Consider the following 22193-nt stretch of genomic DNA (forward strand, 5'->3'; position numbering starts at 1 on the left):
ACTATTCTGAAGTGGCCTTCTACGAGCCCTGATCTAAATCCTATTGAACATCTGTGGAAGGAGCTGCAACATGCCGTGTGGAGAAGGCACCCTTCAAACCTGAGACAACTGGAGCAGTCTGCTCATGAGGAGTGGACCAAAATACGTGTTGAGAGGTGCAGAAGTCTCATTGACAGTGACAGAAATTGTTTGGTTGCAGTGATTGCCTCAAAAGGTTGTGCAACAAAATGAACACTCGCCCAATCTGACTCAGCTTTCTCTCCACTCATCCCTCCCTACTTCCCGCAGCTTAAGCTCACAAAATCACCAAGATTGTGAACAAACTCTGTAAAACTACTTGAAGTAGTAATTCAGTAATGCTTCAGTGTCATGGTGGAAATGCTCAACCAGATTTTCACTGGAGTGGGTCTTTAATTACACACTGCCCCACAATTTGTCTTTGTTAACCCCTAGGGTTTGAGATTACAAGACAAATGTCTTCTTTGCTAATTGGTGGTCCAGACTTGATTGTATCCAGAGTATATTCTTTGTGAAAGAAACAGTCTTCAGTTGACATATTTCTCACTCAAAATCAGCCTTCCAATGTCAAGCCTTACTGGTCAGAAATCAGCTTGCAGGCAACAAGCATCTCCACGTGAGTGCTAATCCTCTCTTGTGGAGTCTTGCTGCCAGTGTTACGTACAGATTGCAGCATGCTAACTAAGGACAGAAATATGTAATAATCCCATACCCCCCTCCTTCCCTCACCCTGCACTTCTCCACAACAGTGCCTTACAGATTTTAGTAAGAGGCATAATTTCGCAATCTACCTGTCTGCACTTTTTTCTGGTGGTCTTCTCTATAATCGAGGATCTAAAAAAAACAATACTTGCTGTTCGCTTCATTTAAGTTTACTTTTTTTGTTGTTTTTTTCTGACATCTTCAAAAATGGGGATTGGATCTAGACTTAATATTTCAGATGATGTTGCACCGTATGGGGGAAAAAGTGCCTTTACCCAGTTGGAGCACAACATAGTGGCTGGATATCTTATTACTGCAGGTAACTAATTGTAACAGCCAATCATGTTACATGTCAGTGATATTTCTGTGCTTTGTGCTCTTCATGGATAGTATTGCTTGCTATTGTGGAATTTTAAAAGAACCTGCATCCTGTCACTGTATATACACTACAAAGCCAACAAATGAGTGCCAACAGTGATCTGAAAGGAAATGTTGAAATTCAAAGTACTGTTGAGGGAACTAACAAAACCTGAAGGTATGTGCTTAAACTTTGGGTGTAAGCACTCACTCTTGTATTTACTTACCAGTCAAAAGCAGCTGGTATTTTTGTTTTATTGTATGGTCTTCTTCAACATATGTTACATATACCCTGTCATCTGACAGTGTTGAATACCGCAATAAACAGTAAACAAAATTTACAACAGTTACAATTACATATTTCGTTGAGTTCTAAGAGAATTAAGTAAAGACATACATGGGACATGGGGCATTAAATAGTAAGTGTTACATATGCAAAAATTAACCCAACAAGTATTTTTTTTTTTGTTTGTTTTTGTTCTAAAACTGTTCTGGGTGTATTACCATACAAAATTTTGGTAATGAGTTTTCAGTGGAGAATTTTTTGATTTTCACTTCCCAGAATGTTCTTCTGAAAGGTGTTTTTTTTTTTTTTAAAACATAGTTTTAGGCATAGCATAGGTTGTTGATAACCTTTTAAATCTTTATTGACAACATTGTTAGAGCACTATGCCCTAACATTTCTGCTGTCATTCCTATTGTTTTCAGGCTTTAGAAAATCTAGAACAAGATGGGAGACTTTTACCTACCACTGGTCTGTTCAGAGAGGGAGTATTTCTATTTGTATATTGATGCATACAGAAACACGTATAGTCATGAGCATAAAGTTCACAAAAAGCAAAAGTTTCCTGATGCTAGGAAAGACCATGCATATCATCGTAGTTTTGAGTTTCCAGTGACTCCTATAACTAATTTTCTGATGGAATCATAGACATACATGCATCTTTGATATAAAGAAACAATCATGCATTTTTCTTCTTTTATAGATTATTATAGGTTTTCTGGAAATAACACAAAATCTGCCGGGTTAAAAATATACGTACAACAGCTTAAATTATCAGCTTTGGTGATGTAAAAAGCTGTCTTGATCAAATTTTCTTCTTGTGAGTGATTACGATTGACTATAGCAGCTGACTCCTCCAAGATAATTTAATTTGGGCCCATTTGATACATTCATTAGTGCGGCCATTACAAGGGGTTGTATGAATTATTTATACATAGTCAATGTATTACCTACAGTATGGTGGTCAGTGTACTGCTGTGGATGACAGCATCAAAACAAAACATATTTTAGCCACTGGGAAAAAAAAGTTCCAGTTAGAAGAAAGTGTAATAGTTTTTTGTTTGTTTTTTTTTTGTTGAATAAAGTGTATTCTAACATTAGGATATTTTATTTATATTTTGTATTGCATTAAAAATACATTCACAGCTTTACCCTCTCGTCAGACAACTCTTTCTGACAAGAAACTGAAACTATGTGCTCTCTTAGAAGACACAAGACTTCTTTGACAAAAACAGCAATTTATATGTGTGTGTGTATATATATATATATATATATATATATATATATATATATATATATATATATATATATATATATATATATATATATATATATATATATATATATACATAGATATAGATATATATATGTGTATAGACAATGACAAAACAGCCATTCATTTACTGTTTGTTAATTTTCTTTGAAGTGGGGTTGTATGTATTATGTTGTTTTAAATGTTAGTCTAAAACTTGTGAAGGTTTGGCGGGGGGGTGAACCCAAGGTGAGTGCCCACAGAGCAAGCAGCAGGCAGGGCGACAACTAAAACAGGTCTATATTAACGAAAACTTACTCAAAACAACTACAAGCCAGCTATGGCCAGAAGTCAGGCTCCAGGAGAGTGGGCTCACGCCGGCCAATCAGGGCAGTCCGGGGGGGGAAGGTCCACGCCCTCTCTCGACTAGGGCAAAAGGGGTGCGTGTCCTTCCACTAAGGACGGCAGGGGGAAACAGGCTGCTCCAGTGGCTCAGCGCTGCGGTGGCATCTCATCAGCTGGAGACAAGGCAGTAAGGCAGTATGGTCCCACATCCACTGCCATGTGAAGCTGGTCTATATAGCAGCTGATGATGAGCTGCAGGTGTGAGGCTCTCACAGCTGCACCTAATCTGCTGATCAGACGCTGCAGAGAGTCTCACAGACCAGCGACACACCGGCAATGGAGCGGGTGACCAGAAGGGGGCGGGGTTGGCTAGGCCCGTGACAGAACTAAATCCATGGTGGATGTTTGTGGACAATGGCCAATATGCGTCAAATGTTAAATTTGTGCTATCTAGGATCTTTAAGACAGTGAAATATTAAGCACGGTAGGAAAGCTGTTTAATCCTTCAGCACTTTAGCTTTGTTTAGTCAGCTGAATGAATCTGAGTCTAAAAACTGGAGCGCAGTGATTCTAAAACTTTTTTTTTTTTTTTTTACTATGACCTCTTTTCAAAACCCAGAACACTAGTTTTGTTTGGAGAGACATGTTTGTCTTATGAATATCTTCAGGTTGTATTTTCTTCTCTGTTTTACCTTTATCTTTTACTTGATGTCGCATTTACTTCTTGAATAAATCTTTCTAACTGGAATTTTATAACTTGGCCTGCATTAGCTCAATCATCATTGTTTGTAATCCTGAAGTGAACATTTTAAATAACAGACATATATTTTACAATATCAGGAATAATATAGGTAGAACTAATAACATTACTGAGGTCTCTGTTTCAGCAGTTATTCAAATGAAATACAGCAAATAATAATATTTGCATGATAACTGTGTTTAAAGTAAAATACTGTATCTGCTTTGATAAAGGTCTATTCTATGACTAATATCCTTTTCCATTTCTCCTCCTCCCTTTATTTGTGTTGCAAGTGGTCAGCTCATTTAATGTTACGTTAGTTTAAGTATCATTAACATTTAGATTAAAACGTGCATAAAGAGGCAAATCAGAGAAAGTTAATTTTAATATTGGGAATTCCACTTATTGAATAATGATAATTATCGTTGATAATGTCCCCTTCTGAACTACTAGTGTAACTGCAGCTTAAAGTACTTATCTGTTTTCTTATCTCCACCTTCTGTTTAGAAATGTTCCATGTCTACTACCCTACACAGTGTAACCCTATGCTGTTTTTCTCCTTCTAGGTGTCATCAGTTTAACAAGCAACATTGTGGTGCTGCTAATGTTCGTGAAGTTTAAGGAGCTCCGCACAGCCACTAACTTCATAATAATCAACCTAGCTTTTACTGACATTGGAGTGGCTGGTATCGGCTACCCCATGTCAGCTGCCTCAGACATCCATGGCAGTTGGAAATTTGGCTACACCGGTTGTCAGGTGGGTAGAACGTAAGGTGTCTTAACATTTACGGAACAGTTGACCAAACTTTTGCACCTAATGGAATGTCCTCACTTGTATAAATTGGAATTTTTAATACTGATGACCCACACCAACAAGTTCCGTGTAAGATGAGAACCTTGCACTTGTTAAGATTAACTCTGAACCACAATACATTGTGAGTATACAATAATTGTGAATACATCTCTGTGTTATATCATTTGAATGGCAAATCATTCAAAATTGTATTACCTTACAGTAATTAGATTAGTTCTGAGTTAAACAACAGTATTTGCCCTTATTTAAAATTCAGTGTGTCAAAGTCTAGATTTTTTCAATACTTTGTATGTCTACCATTTGTTTTTGATTGTTGATAAAAGGAAATACTCTATCAACTTAGAAATAATGCAGTTATTAAGAAGTGATACAATATGGAATTATTTGACATTTAAGTGCCATTGTGCAAGTGTCTGCTCACTTCTGTTGTGTATTATAAGTTGTTTTTACCTTCTCTGTGCTCACTATCTATAAAAGAAGAATGCTGCATTTGCATTATGTACCTCCCAAATGTAAGACAATACATGACAAATATTCACAAGTAAAAGTCAGAAATTCACCCAAAATTATTGTTCTCCATGTAATCTCAAATCTAGTTTTCACAGTGCAGTTGGACCTCAATTAAACTCAAGTCTATATACCTTTTATTACAGAGGTTGAAATCTTTTCTCACTTTTGTCCTCTTCAGAAACTTCTGTGTGATTTTGATAGTGTGCTGTGGCTCATTATCATGCTAAAACAATGCTCTTCTGCAGACTGCAAATCATTGTCAGACAGTATTTTAGTATATCTACAGGCACAATATAGTAAACTGCATTTATTGTCAGGCTCTAGTGTTGATAGGTTTGCCTGTCTGTTTTCTAAACCCAATAAAAATGTCACACTAACTAATGTTACTTAGTCTGAGCTGCCTTAAGAAAAAACCTGTGAGCCTAGTACTGCACATTCACTTCAGCTGCTGCATTGCAGTGGGTTACGTGTTAAAATTCCATTGGCAGATTATGATTTTATCCCTCAGTCCTTAATATTGCACAGTAATATTGAGCCACATGATGCTAATCTGCAGTGAAAAGGAGGGCTATGTCCCTTTGCTACAAGTGATTAGTACAGTATTAACACACTCCCCCTCTTTGTGTTTTAGTGACAAGGGTATCTCAATGACTGTCTGTTGGGACACTCAAAAGGTTGTTCTCCACTACATCAGAAAGCATAGTTCAGTGTCAGTTTTCCACATAAGAAAATCAATAATAATTAAATTTTATCCCAAATATCATATATTTTTCAGTAAACCTCATCTTAGGCATACAATAGACTCTTTGATTGTTGGGCGTGTTTATCTAATCTTTCATCACAGTTGTCACAGTAGCCTGCATGATAGTCCACATTATGTTTCAGTGTGTGTCAATTTTGTTACTTATCATTATTTGCAGTAAAAAATTTTCAAACTAGACTAGATTTCTATCTCAATTTCCATTAAAACAATAACAGAATTTTGCCAAAAACATGAACAAGCATGACAGCCAAGTTTAACTCTCTACTCTTGTGATTGAAGGTATATTTTTTTTACCTTTAACTTAACTTGGTTATATATCCTCTATACAGATATGTCATCCTATCTATATTGACACGGCTAGCAAAATCACCTATAGCAGGCAGAAGTTACAACTGAAAGTATCTAGCACTCATTTCTGAAACATGGCTAGAAAGAGAAGACCCATCACCAGTGGTACACAGAACATTCACCAAAAAAAGGAAATTGCTTTTGCCGGCTGACACAATAAAATGGGCTCAGATAATGGATTTTTTTAAGCAGGGTATGCTGAGGACAGTAGCCTGGGGAAAGAAACAGGGAGCAGATATTTTGTCATGTTTACATGCTATGTGCAAAGAACCAACTCTGTGAACTAACTAAAGAATTAAATGTTTTGTTAACATTGCCATTTCAGTGTTATAGCCCTGTTGCAGGTTTGACAATTACCACGGTTTAACTGTCAGACTTAGTGCACAAACTTAGAAAACTACACAAAATTTCTCCAAAGTCCTAAAAATGGATATCAACTTTGCCTGTAAATGGATAAAGCAAACATAGAAATAAGCTAATTTTCTTCTGGACCACTCATTATTACAGAATAACAAAGCGTATACTATTTGATAGCAGCCCAGTAAATCTGATTTATTGAATACTCTATTCTAACCAAACAGGTGATAGGTGCTCGGAACAAGGAGGAGAGCAGGAACCAGTACAGATCCAGTTAGGTGTGTACTATTAAATATTACTGTGTGTCTGTGAAATACATGAGAGCACAATGCATCATTCATGTAGCCAGGATGGGCTTCATTCAAGTTATTGCATTACTATAAATAAACGGAATTACTATTCGTTGCAATAATAAAACAAATAAAAACAGGCAGTTGAGTCAAGTCAGCCAATCATGACCTCAAATCAGCTTTGAATTATATTCACACAAACATCAAAAGGAAAACCTTAGACAACTATTACCATGATACATTTATCCAAATACAAACAATACAAATTAACAGAATGTGTGTTGTTAACGAACATGTTCTGTCAGTGGGAATTTCATTAACCAAATTGGGGCCATTTGACAGCAAATTCCCAAGATGGCTTTTGTTAGCAGTCCACTGATTCCAAATTGTAACACTGCATTATTTTCATTACTTCTGGGTTTAACAGTAGGATATTTGCTCTCACCATCAAATTAAAAACAGTTTCGATTCACTACACTGAAAATACATGCCTCACACACTGAAAAAATGAATTGTTGGACCAATTTATTAGATTTATCCAAAATAAGAAGTACTAAGTAATTGTAATGCGACTGGTTTAACTGGATTCTCTGTGAAAGTCGGCTTGACAATAGCAAATGTCCCATTCAGACATCATGATGGTGGATAGCAACTTTTATTTGGGTGATGTTCATTTTGTCGTTAACTATCATAGGATAACGTTATTTCTTTTACACCGACAAATCAAAGAAAAGATGGTTTTACCTTAGCTGACATGTTTCAACTGCAACTGCAGTCTTCTTCAGAGCGTCATCCGACGTGTGCTGACGTGTCCTTTTTATCAGGTGACCGGTCTGACAGATCTGTCAGAATCTGTCAGACCGGCCACGCTCCCCGCCGTCCGGTGGTCTCTGGAGGATGGGATCCCAGGTATGTGAGAGGGTGTAGGCCCCCTCGTCCCGGTTCATGGAGCAGCTCGCCAGAGAGCGAGAGACCACCGGACGGTAGGGAGCGTGGCCGGTCTGACAGATTCTGACAGATCTGTCAGACCGGTCACCTGATAAAAAGGACACGTCAGCACACGTCGGATGACGCTCTGAAGAAGACTGCAGTTGCAGTTGAAACATGTCAGCTAAGGTAAAACCATCTTTTCTTTGATTTGTCGGTGTAAAAGAAATAACGTTATCCTAGGATAGCAACTTACTTTGTGTATTTAAATGATTGCATTCCTTTGAAATAAATAGGTTGTATCACTGTAACAGAATTTTAAGGAAAGTTAGTTTAAAGTTTCCTTTTTTCCAGATTATGTAATCCCCTGTACTCTGTAATCCCTGATAAAATTGTGATTTCTTCTGGTTGAGTTGCAGTAGAAAATTCTAAAGAAACATGGATGTCATCAAGTCAGATGCAGAAAACTAACAGAGCAGTAAAGCAAAATGTCTTTGTATTTTGCAGAAATTAGAATACTGGTTTCAAGGGACAAACTGTAATTTCAAGTTGATAAAATTGACAAACATAAACTGCCATGACCAAAGCAGAAAGATCAATGAGTCGAAACTGTACTGTACTTCAAATACAGCTTAAATACACTTTTTACATTGCAGTAGGAACTCTAAGTAAAGGTAGTACGCCATTTTTTAAAGAATATGTTTTTCAGCTGCTCTTTGCTGGAAGGGCTGTGTTGCTGTACTTTTTCTCTTTAAAACACAAATATTCTGTTCCAAAGCACACTACCAAAATAATCACATAGGGAGTTTCTAGAGAAGAACAAGTGAAATACTGTGACCTGACCAAGTATTTTACCTGACTTGAATTCAATACATACAGTAGATAAACACTACTGGTCAAACGTTTTAGAAGGCCCCAATTTTTCCAGTTTTTTATTGAAATTCAAGTAGTTCAAGTCCAATGAAAAGCTTGAAATGGTACAGAGGTAAGTGGTGAACTGCCAGAGGTTAAAAAAAGGTAAGGTTATACAAAACTGAAAAAATAAGGTACATTTCAGAATTATACAAAAGCCCTTTTTCAGGAAACAAGAAATGGGTATTACAGGGGGAGCTGGAGAACCCAGGCGCAGACACAGGGAGACTGGCAGACAGGTGAATTAAGGGAAGAATTTTATTCAACCAGGAAACTAAAACAATACATAAATGGAGAACTGAACTGGGAGGAAACAAAACTAAACCGAACTACTACTAACAAACACTATGAATTCAAAAACGGAAGATCACAAAACTAAACTGAAATAACAAAACTAAGCTAAGGAGGGGTACTTACAAAATGGGGGGAACTGACAACAGAAGGGGCAGGGAAGCAGGCTCAGGAAATCTGGGGTGAACGGAGACAAGACTGGAGCTACTGGCTGGAGACAAAAGCAGGGCTAGTGAGAATCCAAAAGAAGAACTGAGTCCAAGTGAGGGAAATCCAGTGGAAGGGAAAACAGAGTCCGAAAACAGAGTCCGAAAGCAGAGTCCGAAAGCAGAGTCCAAAAGCAGAGTCCAAAAGCAGAGTCCATGAAGGCATGTGAGTAAATGGTCCGGCAGGGAGTGAATGACAGCACAGAGCTTAAATAGCTGGAGGTGAGGTGGAGAACAGGTGAGTTGGGTGAGCTGATTGTTACAGCTGACTTTCATCCCAGCAATCAGCAGTTCAGGCAGTGAGAGCAGGAGAGTGAGAGAAAGACAGAGATAGAGAGACACGGGCAAGAGCAACAGGGAGAGAGAGATGACAAATACAGAGGAAGACAGACAGGTCAAAATAGACGCAGAAAAACAAGGAGGAAGAAAGAAAGAGGGAGAAAGAGGGAGAAAGGACAGGAGCAGAATCATAACAATGGGTTAACAACTTAAAGCTGTTCTGCAGCAATGGAGGTTGATCAAACCTTGGAAGTTGGTGCAAAAAATCCAACAGGTGTCCCAGCTTTTCTTGATTACTTACAACTCCCTCTGTCTGCACAAAAGTAGTGTTGGAACACACCGTGACACCATATGCTTGAAAGCATTATTTGAACAATATTGTACTGCAGAAAATAGTGTGTTGCTACAAAAACAGTGAGGAAAATGCAATTAACAATAGGAGAGAGACAGACCATCATAACACTTGAAAATGTAGGTCTTTCCTGCAGAGAAATTGTGAAGAAAGCCAATGTGTCACTGAGTACAGTTATCTTCACCATCAAAAGGCACTTAAAAACTGGGGGAAACTCTGACAGGAAGAGGTCTGGAAGACCGCTACAACAGAGCCAGAAGACTAGTTTCTCAGAGTCAACAGCTTGCATGATAGGCACCTCACAGGACAACTGCTACAAGCACAGCTTAGTAGTGGTTATAGTCAGCAAGTCTCACTTTTAACTGTGAAGAGAAGACTTGGAGTTGCAGGTTTGAGGGGTTCAGTTGCAGCGAGAAAGCCTTTGCTAAAACAGAAAAGGAAAAAGACGCTTGCCTGGGCCATGAAACACCATCAATGGGCTACTGAAGACTAGAAGAAGGTATTATGGACTGATCAATCAAAATTTTAAATCTTTGTATGGCGTCAAGTAGGCAAAAGTGTGTGACATCAACTGTCAAACATCAGGGTCCAGGGTCAGTGACTTGTACAGAGTGCGAGGTACCCTGAAGCAAAACAGCTACCACAGCATTCTGCAGCGCCATGCAGTACCCTCTGGTATGCGTTTAGTTGGTCAGGGGTTCATCCTACAGCAAGATAATGACCCAAAACATAAGTCAAAGCTATGACAGAACTTTCATTTCAGAGTACAATGAGACATTAACATGCATAATTTCAAATTGAAAAAAATTGAAAAAAATGGGGTGTTCTAAAACTTTTGACCGGTAGTGTGTATCTCTATATAGATAGAAAGACAGACAGACAGATGGATACACTGCCTGGCCCAAATGAAAAGTTGCCACTTGGATTTAACTAAGCAAATAGGTGACCCTAACCTTAACCCTAACCCTTACATTGAATAATTACTGCAGTGATGAATACGTTTCAGCTGGCAACAACTTATTTTACCCTAACTGATGCAGTGAGGAGCTTCTCATTTCTTAAACAACTATGTCAGAAGACATATCCCATGGTCATGGAAAGGATGTTAATCTGTCTCAGAAGGGTCAAATTATTGGCCTGCATCAAGCAAAGAAAACAACTAAGGAGATTTCTGAAGCTACTAATATCAGGTTAAGAACCATCCAACACATTATTAAACCCTGGAAGGATAGTGATGAACTATCATCTTCAAGGAACAAATGTGGTTGGTCATGTGGTCTGATGAGTACAGATTTACCTTGTTCCAAAGTGATGGGCGCATCACAGTAAGAAGAGAGGCAGATGAAGTGATGCAGTCATCATGGCTAATGTCTAAAAGCCTGTGGGGGTTGGGGTTATCATCTGGTGTTAGTCAGGTTTAGCAATGTTATGTGCCCAAAGAATGAGGTCAGCTGACTCCTGAATATACTGAATGACCAGGTCTTTCCATCAATGGAGTGCCCTGATGGCATGGGCATATTCCAGGAAGACAATGGCAGGATTATTGGGGCTCACATTGTGAATGAGTGCTTCAGGGAGCATGAGACATCATTTTCACACATGGATTGTCCTACACAGAGTTCAGACCTCAGTCCCACCGAGAATCGTTGTTATGTGCTGGAGACTTTGCACAGCGGTCCAACTCTCCCATCATCAACTCAAAATCTTGGTGAAAAATTAATGCATCTCTGGACAGAAACAAATGCTGTGACATTGCAGAAGCTTATTGAAATGGTATGTCACAGCGAATGAGTGCCATACTCAAAGCTAAACACAGTTTAACAAAATATTAGAGTGTACAACTTTTTTTTGGTCAGGCAGCATAGATAGATAGATAGATAGACAGACAGACAGACAGACAGATAGATAGATAGATAGATAGCCTATTCATTAAAAGGAAATGTACATTTCTGTGTGTTTCTTTGTTTCCAGATCTATGCAGCTCTTAACATCTTCTTTGGCATGGCCAGTATTGGCCTGCTTACTGTGGTGGCCATTGATCGCTACCTGACCATCTGCAGACCAGACATAGGTATTCATTTACAGATTCTCTGTTTTTCGTGTATGCATGTGCAGTTTAACAGACTACAATATATATACACTCACCTTTTCTTTACTAGGTACAGTTGTTCAATTCCTTGTTAACACAAATAGCTAATCAGCCAATCACATGGCTACAACTCAATGCATTTAGGCATGTAGACATGGTACGCTAAAGTTCAAACCGAGCATCAAAATGGGGAGGAAAGGGGATTTAAATGACTCTGAACATGGCATGGTTGTTGGTGCCAGTCAGACTGGTTTGAGTATTTCAGAAACTGCTGATCTACTGGGATTTTCACAGACAACCATCTCTAGGGTTTGCAGAGAATGGTCTGAAAAAGAGAAAAAAAAAATCCAATTAACAGCAGTTGTGTGGATGAACATGCCTTGTTGATGTGAGAGGTCAGAGGAGAATGGGAAGACTGGTTCAAGATGATAGAAAAGCAACAGTAACTCAAATAACCACTTATACAAGCAAGAAATGCAGAGTACCATGTCTGAACGCTCAACATGTGGAACCTTGAAAAGATGGACTGCAGCAGCAGAATATCACACCGGGTGCCACTCCTGTAAGCTAAGAACAGGAAACTGAGGCAAAAATTTGTACAGGGTCACCAAAATGAACACCAACAACATGATGTACATTAAAGTATCTTAGGATAATTGAATAGGATTTAGGTGCCAGACAATGTCATTCTGGAAATTCCACCCAGAGAATTATCCTTCTCCAATACTGGGAGCACACAGGTTTGTTTTACCAATGTGGCATGAGACGTGGATCCAAGGTTCAATAAAATATTTTATTTCAATCAAACTTTAAAATATCTCCTTTTTAAAAAGAAGGGCACACCATTCATACCAAGGACAAAAAAACCAAAACAACCTAATCAGATGCTGAGGCTTACCAGTTGGACAGGGAGAGGAATCCACCAAAAGAAAGCAAAATCACTCATGCACACGTGACTCATACTCGTGGTGAGGAAAACCAATTCCCAGGGAAGCACGGCACACACAAAGGAGGGGGATACCATTTCCTGGGTCACCACACCAGCACCAACTTTCCTTCAGCAACTAAAAAGGATAAAACAAATTAATGGGGAGTAAACAAGCAGATCAATACAACAATATATACTAAAGAAAGAGAATATAATAAATGGGCGGGCTTCAGATTGAACTACACAATTTTTACAAAATAATAAATGCCCAAATGAAACAAAATAAATGAATAAATAATTTTTTATAAACAATTAATCCAAACCAAAACAATATTAGTCCTTCAATCACACGCTTAAAAGGAACTTAAACTCTGTTCTACAAGGTGCATGCAGTCAATGTGAATCTGGCGTGTTAAGCAGTCAGTCAGCTAAGCAGCAAGCAAACGGAAGTCAGCACAGCCAAATCATGCGGCCATGCCATTCATTGGTATGCCATGCAATGCACCATCAAACAAATAAAACTGGGAAGATGAACATCAGGAAGCAAAGGGCACGGCTGCTGTGTGTCTCCACACAGCAGCCGGAGACAAAGCAGCTGGACACAAAACAGCAGCGGTCCCAGTCAGCTGACAGCGACATCAACAGTGGTGTACATGACCACCCAAGCCATTTTCACCTGATAAAAACAACACTAGCATTACTATGCTAAACTGCTGAAGAATGATCTGGTCGCTACATTTATAAACATACCTACCTGTCAACAGTGGTGGACACGCACACATACACACAAAAGGAGGAAAGAAGAGAGCACACAACATCTGAGACACAACAAAGACTGGATATCATTTACAGTTTAGGGTTTCTCATTCCAGTTCTGCTTATGAGTTCTGATTCTTAACAATTCTCAATTGCAATTCTATGAGAGGCTACTACAGCAGTAAAATCGTGCTTTTACATTAACGCATGAGTAATAATAATCTAATGACAGAGTACTTTCACTTGTACTTTTTACAATTTTTACAATACTTTTACTACAGTGCATTTTCTTTATGAGAGAGATAGACAGAATACTTTCTCGGTCCCTTACAGAAAATTGCTGGGTTGCAGCAGCAATTTGTATATCACAAAACGCACAACTTACACTGAGCTGAATTGTGATAGGTAAGAAAATGTAGTAATCATAGTAGCAATGGTCTTTTTTCAGGTTTCCTGAATATTTGGGGGTTTACTTCCGCTACTTCTATGAAATCAAAGTCCAAATCTGTCCTTGTAAAGTGTTTTGTAGCAGCATTTGCTAAATCAAGGTGACTCTTAGAAGTGAATCACACAATTGTGCCGTGCATCTGCTTTTGAAGCAACTCAGAAATCATTGAGTAAGTTAACAGAGAATAACGTTAAACTCATGATTTAGACAAATGTATTGGGACACAGAAAGACACAGTTGTATTCAACTCTAATGATTCAGAAGAATAGTGGTAGATATACTGTAGATGTTTGTTCTACACTATTCCAGACACCACAAAATGTTGATGTTACAATGCTGTGGTGTTTGAGTATTTGGAACAGATAAAGACAATGGTTTTAGCTGGGAGACATGGAAAATTGAGTCTGTTCTCCTTGAAGTGGTTGTCTGTATCTGAGTGCAGATAGATTAATTACTCCCTTAATCTCAAAGAGCCAAAGAAGTCACGCAACAGTTTTATATATACATATATATATGTGTGTGTATATATATATATATATATATATATATATATATATATATATATATATATATATATATATATATATATATATAAAAAAAATTGTTGGTTTAAAAAAAAGCAATTACAGAGAAGTGGTGTAAATCTGAATCTGCAAGTCTCAAACAAAAGAGACACAGGTGACAAACAAGAGACAAGGGGAGAGGTAAAAACAGCAGAAATCAGACCATCAGACTTTCCTTACAGTCCTTGGTTATGTACATGCCATTTCTCTTTCCAGGGCAGAAAATGACTGGGCAATCATACAACTCCCTTATTCTGGCATCATGGCTTAATGCTGTGTTCTGGTCCTCCATGCCTATAGTGGGCTGGGCTGGGTATGCCCCTGACCCCACTGGAGCAACGTGCACCATCAACTGGAGACAAAATGATGCGTGAGTCTCCAGAAATTTTTACATGCTTAATAACACTAATATTATGTATATTACTAAGTAAATTAATCAATATTAAAGACTAAAGAAACATTATGACTGCCTTAACTAATTTCTATAACTTGTGACTGGACTGTTGTAGCTAGTATTTTCTGTTAGCTTCCTTAAGGTTTAACGGTATTTATATATATTTAAAAAATGGCAATGCAGTAGTCACACCCAAATCAACCAATGCTTATTACCAAGTCACAGGAAATAAATGCCGACCGAAATAACCCAGAAATAACATAAAACATCTTAACTGGCTACTTTGTTCAATAAGACAGCCCAAATTGTCCACATATGGGCAATGTCCATCCTTTCTGGTCCGTCTGATTTTCTTCCATGTCTCTGTGCCAGCAATAATAGTGGCAGCTTTATGTTTTCAGGCACGGTGCACACAGCAGCCTAGGGCGGGAGCTTGGATTCAGCTAGTTGCGGGTGCAGATCTTGGTAGTAGTAGCAGATATTCAAACAAGAACTTTGAAGTCCAAAGTGGAGAAGGGTTCATTGTGAACAGCAGTTTAACATGGGTTAGTCAGTTTTGATCTTGAGTTGCTCAAAGCTGAAAAGTCAAGATCATTGCTACCTATGTCCATCCAATTCTTGTACATATGATAGCTCATGAAGGCCCACACAGAATCTCGTCAAATTTGCCTTAGAGGTTCATTTGGCATTTTAGGCATGATCAACAACTTGATTTGTTTCTGGAGGCATGCACCTGCAAAGCAGTATTTTTTTTTTGTTTAAACTGAATATACAATATCAGATTTTGCTGCTCAGATGTAAAGAATGTCTTAGCATAAGCCCTTTATCAGTTCATGTGAGATCTGAGAACCTTAATTTTCAGAGCAGTCACCTATGCGATGTACAGCAGCATTATCAGCAAAACTAGAACAAAAACCATACACATCTACCAGAACAGCACTACATTTGCCAAACTGTTTTAAAGGCAGCTTGATTGTCAATAAATGTAATAAAAAGTTAATAGTAAGGCAGTTACAGTAAGACAATCCAGTAATTCCCCTCCATGAATAGTACCCTGCCAGTGGAAAATATATTATAGTGAATACTATGAAGTGGTGATAATGTATGTCATATATAGTGAAAATATGCATGTGCATATGGTGCAGATATTTGTTTTCTAAGATTGTAATGTAAATGTGCAGCTGATTTGATAATACTATATTTAAATGTCAACACAGTAAGGACAAACTATTTAACTTGAATTATTAGTCTTGACAAAAACATTGTTAGCTATAACAATGACTAATACATGGTGCCAACCTGAAGATAAAGCACAATCACGTATATTGCTGTGTATGGAGACACTTGACTACTACTGCTTTTTCTCCACAGCTCCTTCATCTCCTACACTATGGCAGTGATTGCTGTGAACTTTGTGGTTCCTCTCTCTGTCATGTTTTACTGCTACTACAATGTGTCAGTCACTGTCAGGAGATATAAAGCCAACAATTGTCTGGACAGCATCAACACTGACTGGTCAGACCAGATGGATGTTACCAAGGTAAAAACTGTACAATTTTCAGGCCACCTCTGCTGTCATTGAGTCAGAGTGCCATTTAGTGGCAAGTGGGTAGGGTGTAGTTCCTCACTGTAGCAGTTGAACAAAGTTGTTCAGCGTTCTTATTAATTATAAGTCGAATAATCAGTGTTTTTACTCGGTGCAGTGCTGGGAAATTATTTACTTGTGAAATACTTGCAATGTTCACTGTAACCACAGGAGACGTGACTGTGGTAGTTTGTTTGTTTGTTTGTTTGTTTGTTTGTTTTGGGGGGGTTTGGAAGTTTGACAAATTCAGTGTCCATTGGATGCCGTACTTGCATCTCCAAAGATGACAACGTGGAAAACCTTTTTGTTTTAATTTTGATGCTCATGGCTTAAAGCTCATGAAATCCAGTATCTCAAACCATTACAGTGTTTCCTGAATCAAAAAAAGGCTTTACAGTACAAAAATGTCCAACGTCTAGAAAGTAATTTCATTTATATTTGCAGTCGGGGCTCCTTTACTACAAAATTACTGTATCAAGGTGCCATGGCGTGGAGGCACTCCACAGTTCTTGAAAGAACTTTTTCTGAGAATCCTATCAAGGCTGCGGCCATCTCTGTTGCTTGCTCCTCCCACACTTGTCCCTTTTAGTCTATTTTCAATTAATAGGCTTTGATACATGCACAGCAGTCTGTGAACAGTCAGTCTTTTCAGCAGTCACTTTCTGTGGTCTATCCTCCTCGTGCAGGATGTTGATGATCATCTTCTGGACAACTTTCAAGTCAGCAGTCTTTCCCATGATTGTGGTTGTGTCTACTTACCTAGACCGATAATAGTATTTGAATAGCAATTTTCTCTGGAAATGAACTATTATAGTATTTGGAGATATGGGATTTCTGATTTTGAAATATTTCACTTTATGTATAATGATTTTAGAATATATCAAATCTTCACTTTCTTAAATAAGTGATGGAAAATAATAAGCTTTTTCATGTTGCTCAAATTTTTCAAGATGCACTAGCATGTTGGACCTCTAGGGGTCTTTGGATCCCTGACTGTAATTTTTATGTTTTAGCATGGCATTTTTTTTGTTTTTGTTTTTCTTACCCATATGTTTATCTCCATAATTTAACTCACTTCTTCATATGATAAACTGTATTCAGCCTATATTATATGAATGTTGTGTTGCTATGTTTGTTGCCAATAGATGTCCATCATAATGATTGTCATGTTCCTGGTTGCCTGGTCTCCATACTCCATGGTGTGTCTCTGGGCATCATTTGGTGACCCCAAGACCATCCCTGCTCCCATGGCTATTATCGCTCCACTCTTTGCCAAGTCCTCCACCTTTTACAATCCGTGCATTTATGTTATTGCCAACAAAAAGTGAGTCATGTTTGCCTTTATGCTCTGAGGATGCAATATGTGTGCTTAATTATAATGCGCTTGTGATAAGCTGTTCAGCGGCATGAAAAGGGTTGTTTCTGTGTTCATAGAAGCTTCAGTAGAAATCAACTGGACTTCTCTTGTAGGTACTTGAAGACGTTTCACATCTCATCCAAGGGGCTTCTTCAGTTGTAACTGACTAATGGGGACTTACAGAATATATCCAGCTCACATGGGCCATTGACCATTAACAACATTGACCTTTAACTTCTTTGTGTATTTTTTATAATGTGCTTTTATTGTGATCTATTGTCCTTTTGTTGTGTGAGGACAGATGGTTTGAGAGAGGAGTAAAGGAAGCCATCTATGTCAAACTAGAACAGCCATCTCTAAACAGATGAGTGGGTCTGCAACACCACTTATCAGGCACCTATAATGCAGTGATATGGTCTGTACCCAGAAAGTTTTGCCATCATTAACATCTGGCGTTACTCCTGACATGGCAGATACATATCCTTGGTTGTGTAAAATGGCAGCTCCACAACCATGATTACTGTCATAGTTGGTGGACCACCTGGTTTCACAACAATTCCCACCTTGAGACATGTGAGTCCTGGGTTTATTTAATACGTTCCCCCCTCTGCTAATGCTAACTCTTCTTGTGACGTTCTACACACAGTAACAACCAAGCTGCAGACACAGCACCCACAAGCCCTCTTCCTTATTACCAGGGACTTTAACCATGCCTCTCCATCGTCCACACTACCTACCTTCACACAATATATCACCTGCCATACCAGAGGCAATAAAATACTGGACCTTTTTTATGCCAACACCAAGGAGGCACATACATCATCTCCTCTTCCACCATTTGGAAAATCCGACCATAACCTGGTTCACCTCCTTCCTGTGTACAAACCTCTGGTACACAGACAGCCAGCTGTCACCTGCACAGTCAAGAGATGGTCCGAGGAAGCTGAGGAGGCTCTCAAGGACTGTTTCAACATGACTATGTGGGAAGTGTTCTGTGAGGATCATGGGGAGGACATCGACAACCTCACTCACTGCATCGCGGACTATATTAACTTCTGCGTGAATTACACCGTGCCCACCAGGACTGTACGCTGTTTTGCCATCAGCAAACCCTGGATTACTTCTGATATAAAGGCTCTCTTGAAGGACAAATGGAGGGCTTTTAGGTCAGGACACAAGGAGGAGATGAGGTCTGCACAGAGAGAACTGAGGAGGAAGATCAGAGAGGGGAAATGCAGCTACAAGAAGAAGATGGAGGATCAGCTGCTGCAGAATAATGTCAGCGGGGTCTGGAGGGGCCTGAAAACCATCTCTGGCCACAAAGACCCCAAGACTGAACTGAGACCGGACCAGGAGTGGATGAATGACCTGAACACCTTCTTTAACAGGTTTGAACAGCCAGCCACCCCTCCCCCGGACCAGTCCACCCTGCAGCAGCCACCAATGCATCTGTTTGCACCCCCTGCTGACTGCACCCTGTTGTATTCCCCCTCCTTGTGGCTCCACCACAGTTCTCCTACCATCACACCTCCCCTCCCCCACAGGGCCCCACACTCACAACCAGCACTCAGCCCCAGCTTGTCCCTATCAACATCCCAGGTGAAGACAGAACTGAGCAGACTGAAGATCAGGAAGTCTATGGGTCCAGATGGCATCAGCTCCAGGCTCCTCAAATCTTGCGCAGATCAGCTGAGCAGAGTTGTGGAGCATGTCTTCAACTTGAGCCTGAAGCTGGGAAGAGTACCACAGCTATGAGGAGGAGTACAGAGAAGTCAACCGGGACTTTGTGGACTGGTGCCTGCTGAACTGCCTCGAGATCAGTGTGGTGAAAACCAAGGAACTGGTGGTGGACTTTAGCAGGAACAGACACACTTCTCCTACACTATTGAACATCCAGGGAACGGACATTGAGATTGTGGACTCTTACAGGTACCTGGGTGTTCACTTAAATAAGAAACTGGACTGGACTACTAACATCAATGCAGTTTCTAAGAAAGATCAGAGCAGACTCCACCTGCTCAGAAAACTGAGGTCCTTCGGGGTGCAGGGAGCACTTCTGAGGACCTTTAATGATTCTGTGGTGGCATCAGCCATCATGTATGGAGTGGTCTGCTGGAGCAGCAGCATCACAGCTGCAGACAGGAAGAGACAAAATAAACTGGTAAAGAAAGCCAGCTCTGTCCTGGGCTGCCCCCTTGATCCTGTGGAGGTGGTGGGAGACAGGAGGATGATGACAAAGCTGTTATCTATCATGGAGGTCATGATGTTACTGTTTCCCTGCAGGAAACAGTAACGTCACTTGGCAGCTCCTTCAGTGACAGACTGCTTCACCCGCGGTGTTTGAAGGAGAGATACCGCAGGTCTTTCCTTCCTGCTGCAGCCAGACTTTACAATCAAGCCTGCTCCCAGTAGTTCAGTTCACCCGCTTACAAACTGTACAATAATAAATAATGATGCTGTCCAACTTCATAAGAATTTTGCTGTAAATATTGTATTTTTTCTTCTCGAAGGAGAAAATATTTATATCTATGCACTGTGTGCATTGTGTGCTGCTCTCTTTTTTATTTAAACTGTTCTTCTATTTGCTGCTGTTGCACTGTGGGATCAATTAAGGTTTAATCTATCTGTCTACCTGTAAACAGTGGAGGGGGTCTGCAACACCACTTATCAGCACCTAAAACACAGTAATAGGGTTTCTCCCCACAAAGTTTCACGATCGTTAACATCTGGAGTCACTCCTGACATGGCCGATTCAAATCTGTGGTCATGTAAACTGGTAACTCCACCACCATGATTGCTGTTTTTGTTGGTGGACCACCTAGATTCAAAACTATTCACACTTTGACACATGTGAGTCCTGACTTGTTAATAGGCCATTTGACATGTGACCTGAAGTGACTATATACTCTGGAAGTCCCCATTAGTCAGTTAGAACTTAAGAAGCCTTTTAGATGAGATGTGAAGCATCTTCAACAACCTACAAGAGAAGCCCAGTTGATTTGTACTGGAGTTCCTACGATTGACATGACCTGGATGACTGAGAGTCTACACAGACCTATTGTTTCTGTGTTATTTTAATGTGCTAATTTTTCCTGTAGTTTCAGAAGAGCCATCATAGGAATGATTCGATGTCAAACCAGGCAGCGAATCACCATCAACACCCAGGTTCCCATGACAACCTCTCAACAACCTCTGACCCATTGAGATGAGGTTTCTTCAGTATGACATGATATTAATATACTGGTGCATGAAGACCATCTATAGATATGGCTGTAATGATATAAGATTAATTACTGTTGATGTGTATCTGTTGAATAACCTGATGCACTGTTGAGTTTACTGTGTAAACTCCACTTGCTGTTACACTGTAGTAATTGTTTATAGTCCAGTTGATTCAATAACAAAATTACAATGAAAACCTTTGTGTATGGATTGCATTCTTCAACTGCTTGACAGGCTCATATCATGTACTTGAAAAGACCCACAGTACTCTCATATGCTCTACACTCTTAAAGGGGAAATTAAATGTGTATGTTTTTAGCATTGGTAGGGCCAAAAGATATTACAAAAATGCTTTGTCTAAAGTGTAATTTTTAAAAAGTTGTTTAAACCACAGATACAATTTTTTTTTCTGATTTCTACCAAGTGATGTAGCAAGTGAGTCATCATAATGAAGTGATGTCAGTACCTACATAGTGGCGTGGGTTGCTTCTGTTAGCAAGTGAACACAGTGAAGCATTTCTGAACTGTGTTGAATTTAGTGATGTGAAAATGGAGGAAGTTGAAATTGAAAGACCAGTTGACACTACTGTCAACCCACTGATGTCTACATTTGCACAACTGTGATGTGGAAACCATGCAATGGTACTGTCACAGGCAGAAGTAGTATCAGAGGCAGTGGATGGTGGAGACAACCAGGTTGGCAACACCAACTGGTATAGGTGCTTATTTTGTCCACTGTAGTATCTGATCTGATATGAGTTGCTTATCATATTTGGAACCTGAGTGAGACATGTGTAGCTCATTTCAATGGAATTGTGTTTTTTCTGTCTAAGAAACCCTATGCTATGTTGACACAGGGGTTCTAATGTCCAGATAGTGATGGATAGGCCCCTTTGGGAATACAGAGCCTATGGTTGAAGGGGGTATCCTGTTTTCCACCAAAGTCTTTAACAGAAACCAGACGTGACTTCATACGTCACTAAATCTATAAGAGTGACCACAGATCCATTGTTCTGCGGGATTTCGTTTTGGTTCTGAAATCTCCATCAGGCAGACCATTGTGCCTGATTAGATGTTGTCTTCTTTATAATAAAATTATATTATTA

General features: G+C 39.3%; 1 protein-coding gene across 2 annotated transcripts; it reads left to right on the forward strand.

The window, feature by feature from the left end:
- The first annotated feature begins 761 nt into the window (after positions 1-761).
- Positions 762-21283, forward strand: rrh (retinal pigment epithelium-derived rhodopsin homolog). Of its 2 annotated transcripts, none has more exons than XM_023279014.3 (7): positions 762-1039; positions 4263-4453; positions 11717-11816; positions 14746-14899; positions 16295-16463; positions 17654-17832; positions 20964-21283. In XM_023279014.3, exons 1-7 carry the CDS (start codon positions 928-930, stop codon positions 21067-21069), a joined length of 1011 nt encoding a protein of 336 aa, XP_023134782.1. In that variant the 5' UTR covers positions 762-927; the 3' UTR covers positions 21070-21283. The 2 variants fall into 2 exon arrangements, with proteins under 2 accessions (XP_023134782.1, XP_035808159.1); XM_035952266.2 differs by lacking the exon at positions 762-1039 and adding an exon at positions 3084-3144.
- Positions 21284-22193: the final 910 nt, after the last annotated feature.

This window comes from Amphiprion ocellaris, chromosome 20 (genome assembly GCF_022539595.1).
Source record: "Amphiprion ocellaris isolate individual 3 ecotype Okinawa chromosome 20, ASM2253959v1, whole genome shotgun sequence".
Taxonomy (NCBI): Eukaryota; Metazoa; Chordata; class Actinopteri; family Pomacentridae; genus Amphiprion; species Amphiprion ocellaris.

What these genes read in the sequence shown, in the direction of transcription:
- rrh (XM_023279014.3), top strand. Translation starts at nt 928, where the DNA reads ATGGGGATTGGATCTAGACTTAATATTTCAGATGATGTTGCACCGTAT. An exon ending in TGGATATCTTATTACTGCAG is followed by an intron (nt 1,040 to 4,262) that starts GTAACTAATTGT and finishes TTCTCCTTCTAG; the next exon opens with GTGTCATCAGTTTAACAAGC. An exon ending in TTGGCTACACCGGTTGTCAG is followed by an intron (nt 4,454 to 11,716) that starts GTGGGTAGAACG and finishes CTTTGTTTCCAG; the next exon opens with ATCTATGCAGCTCTTAACAT.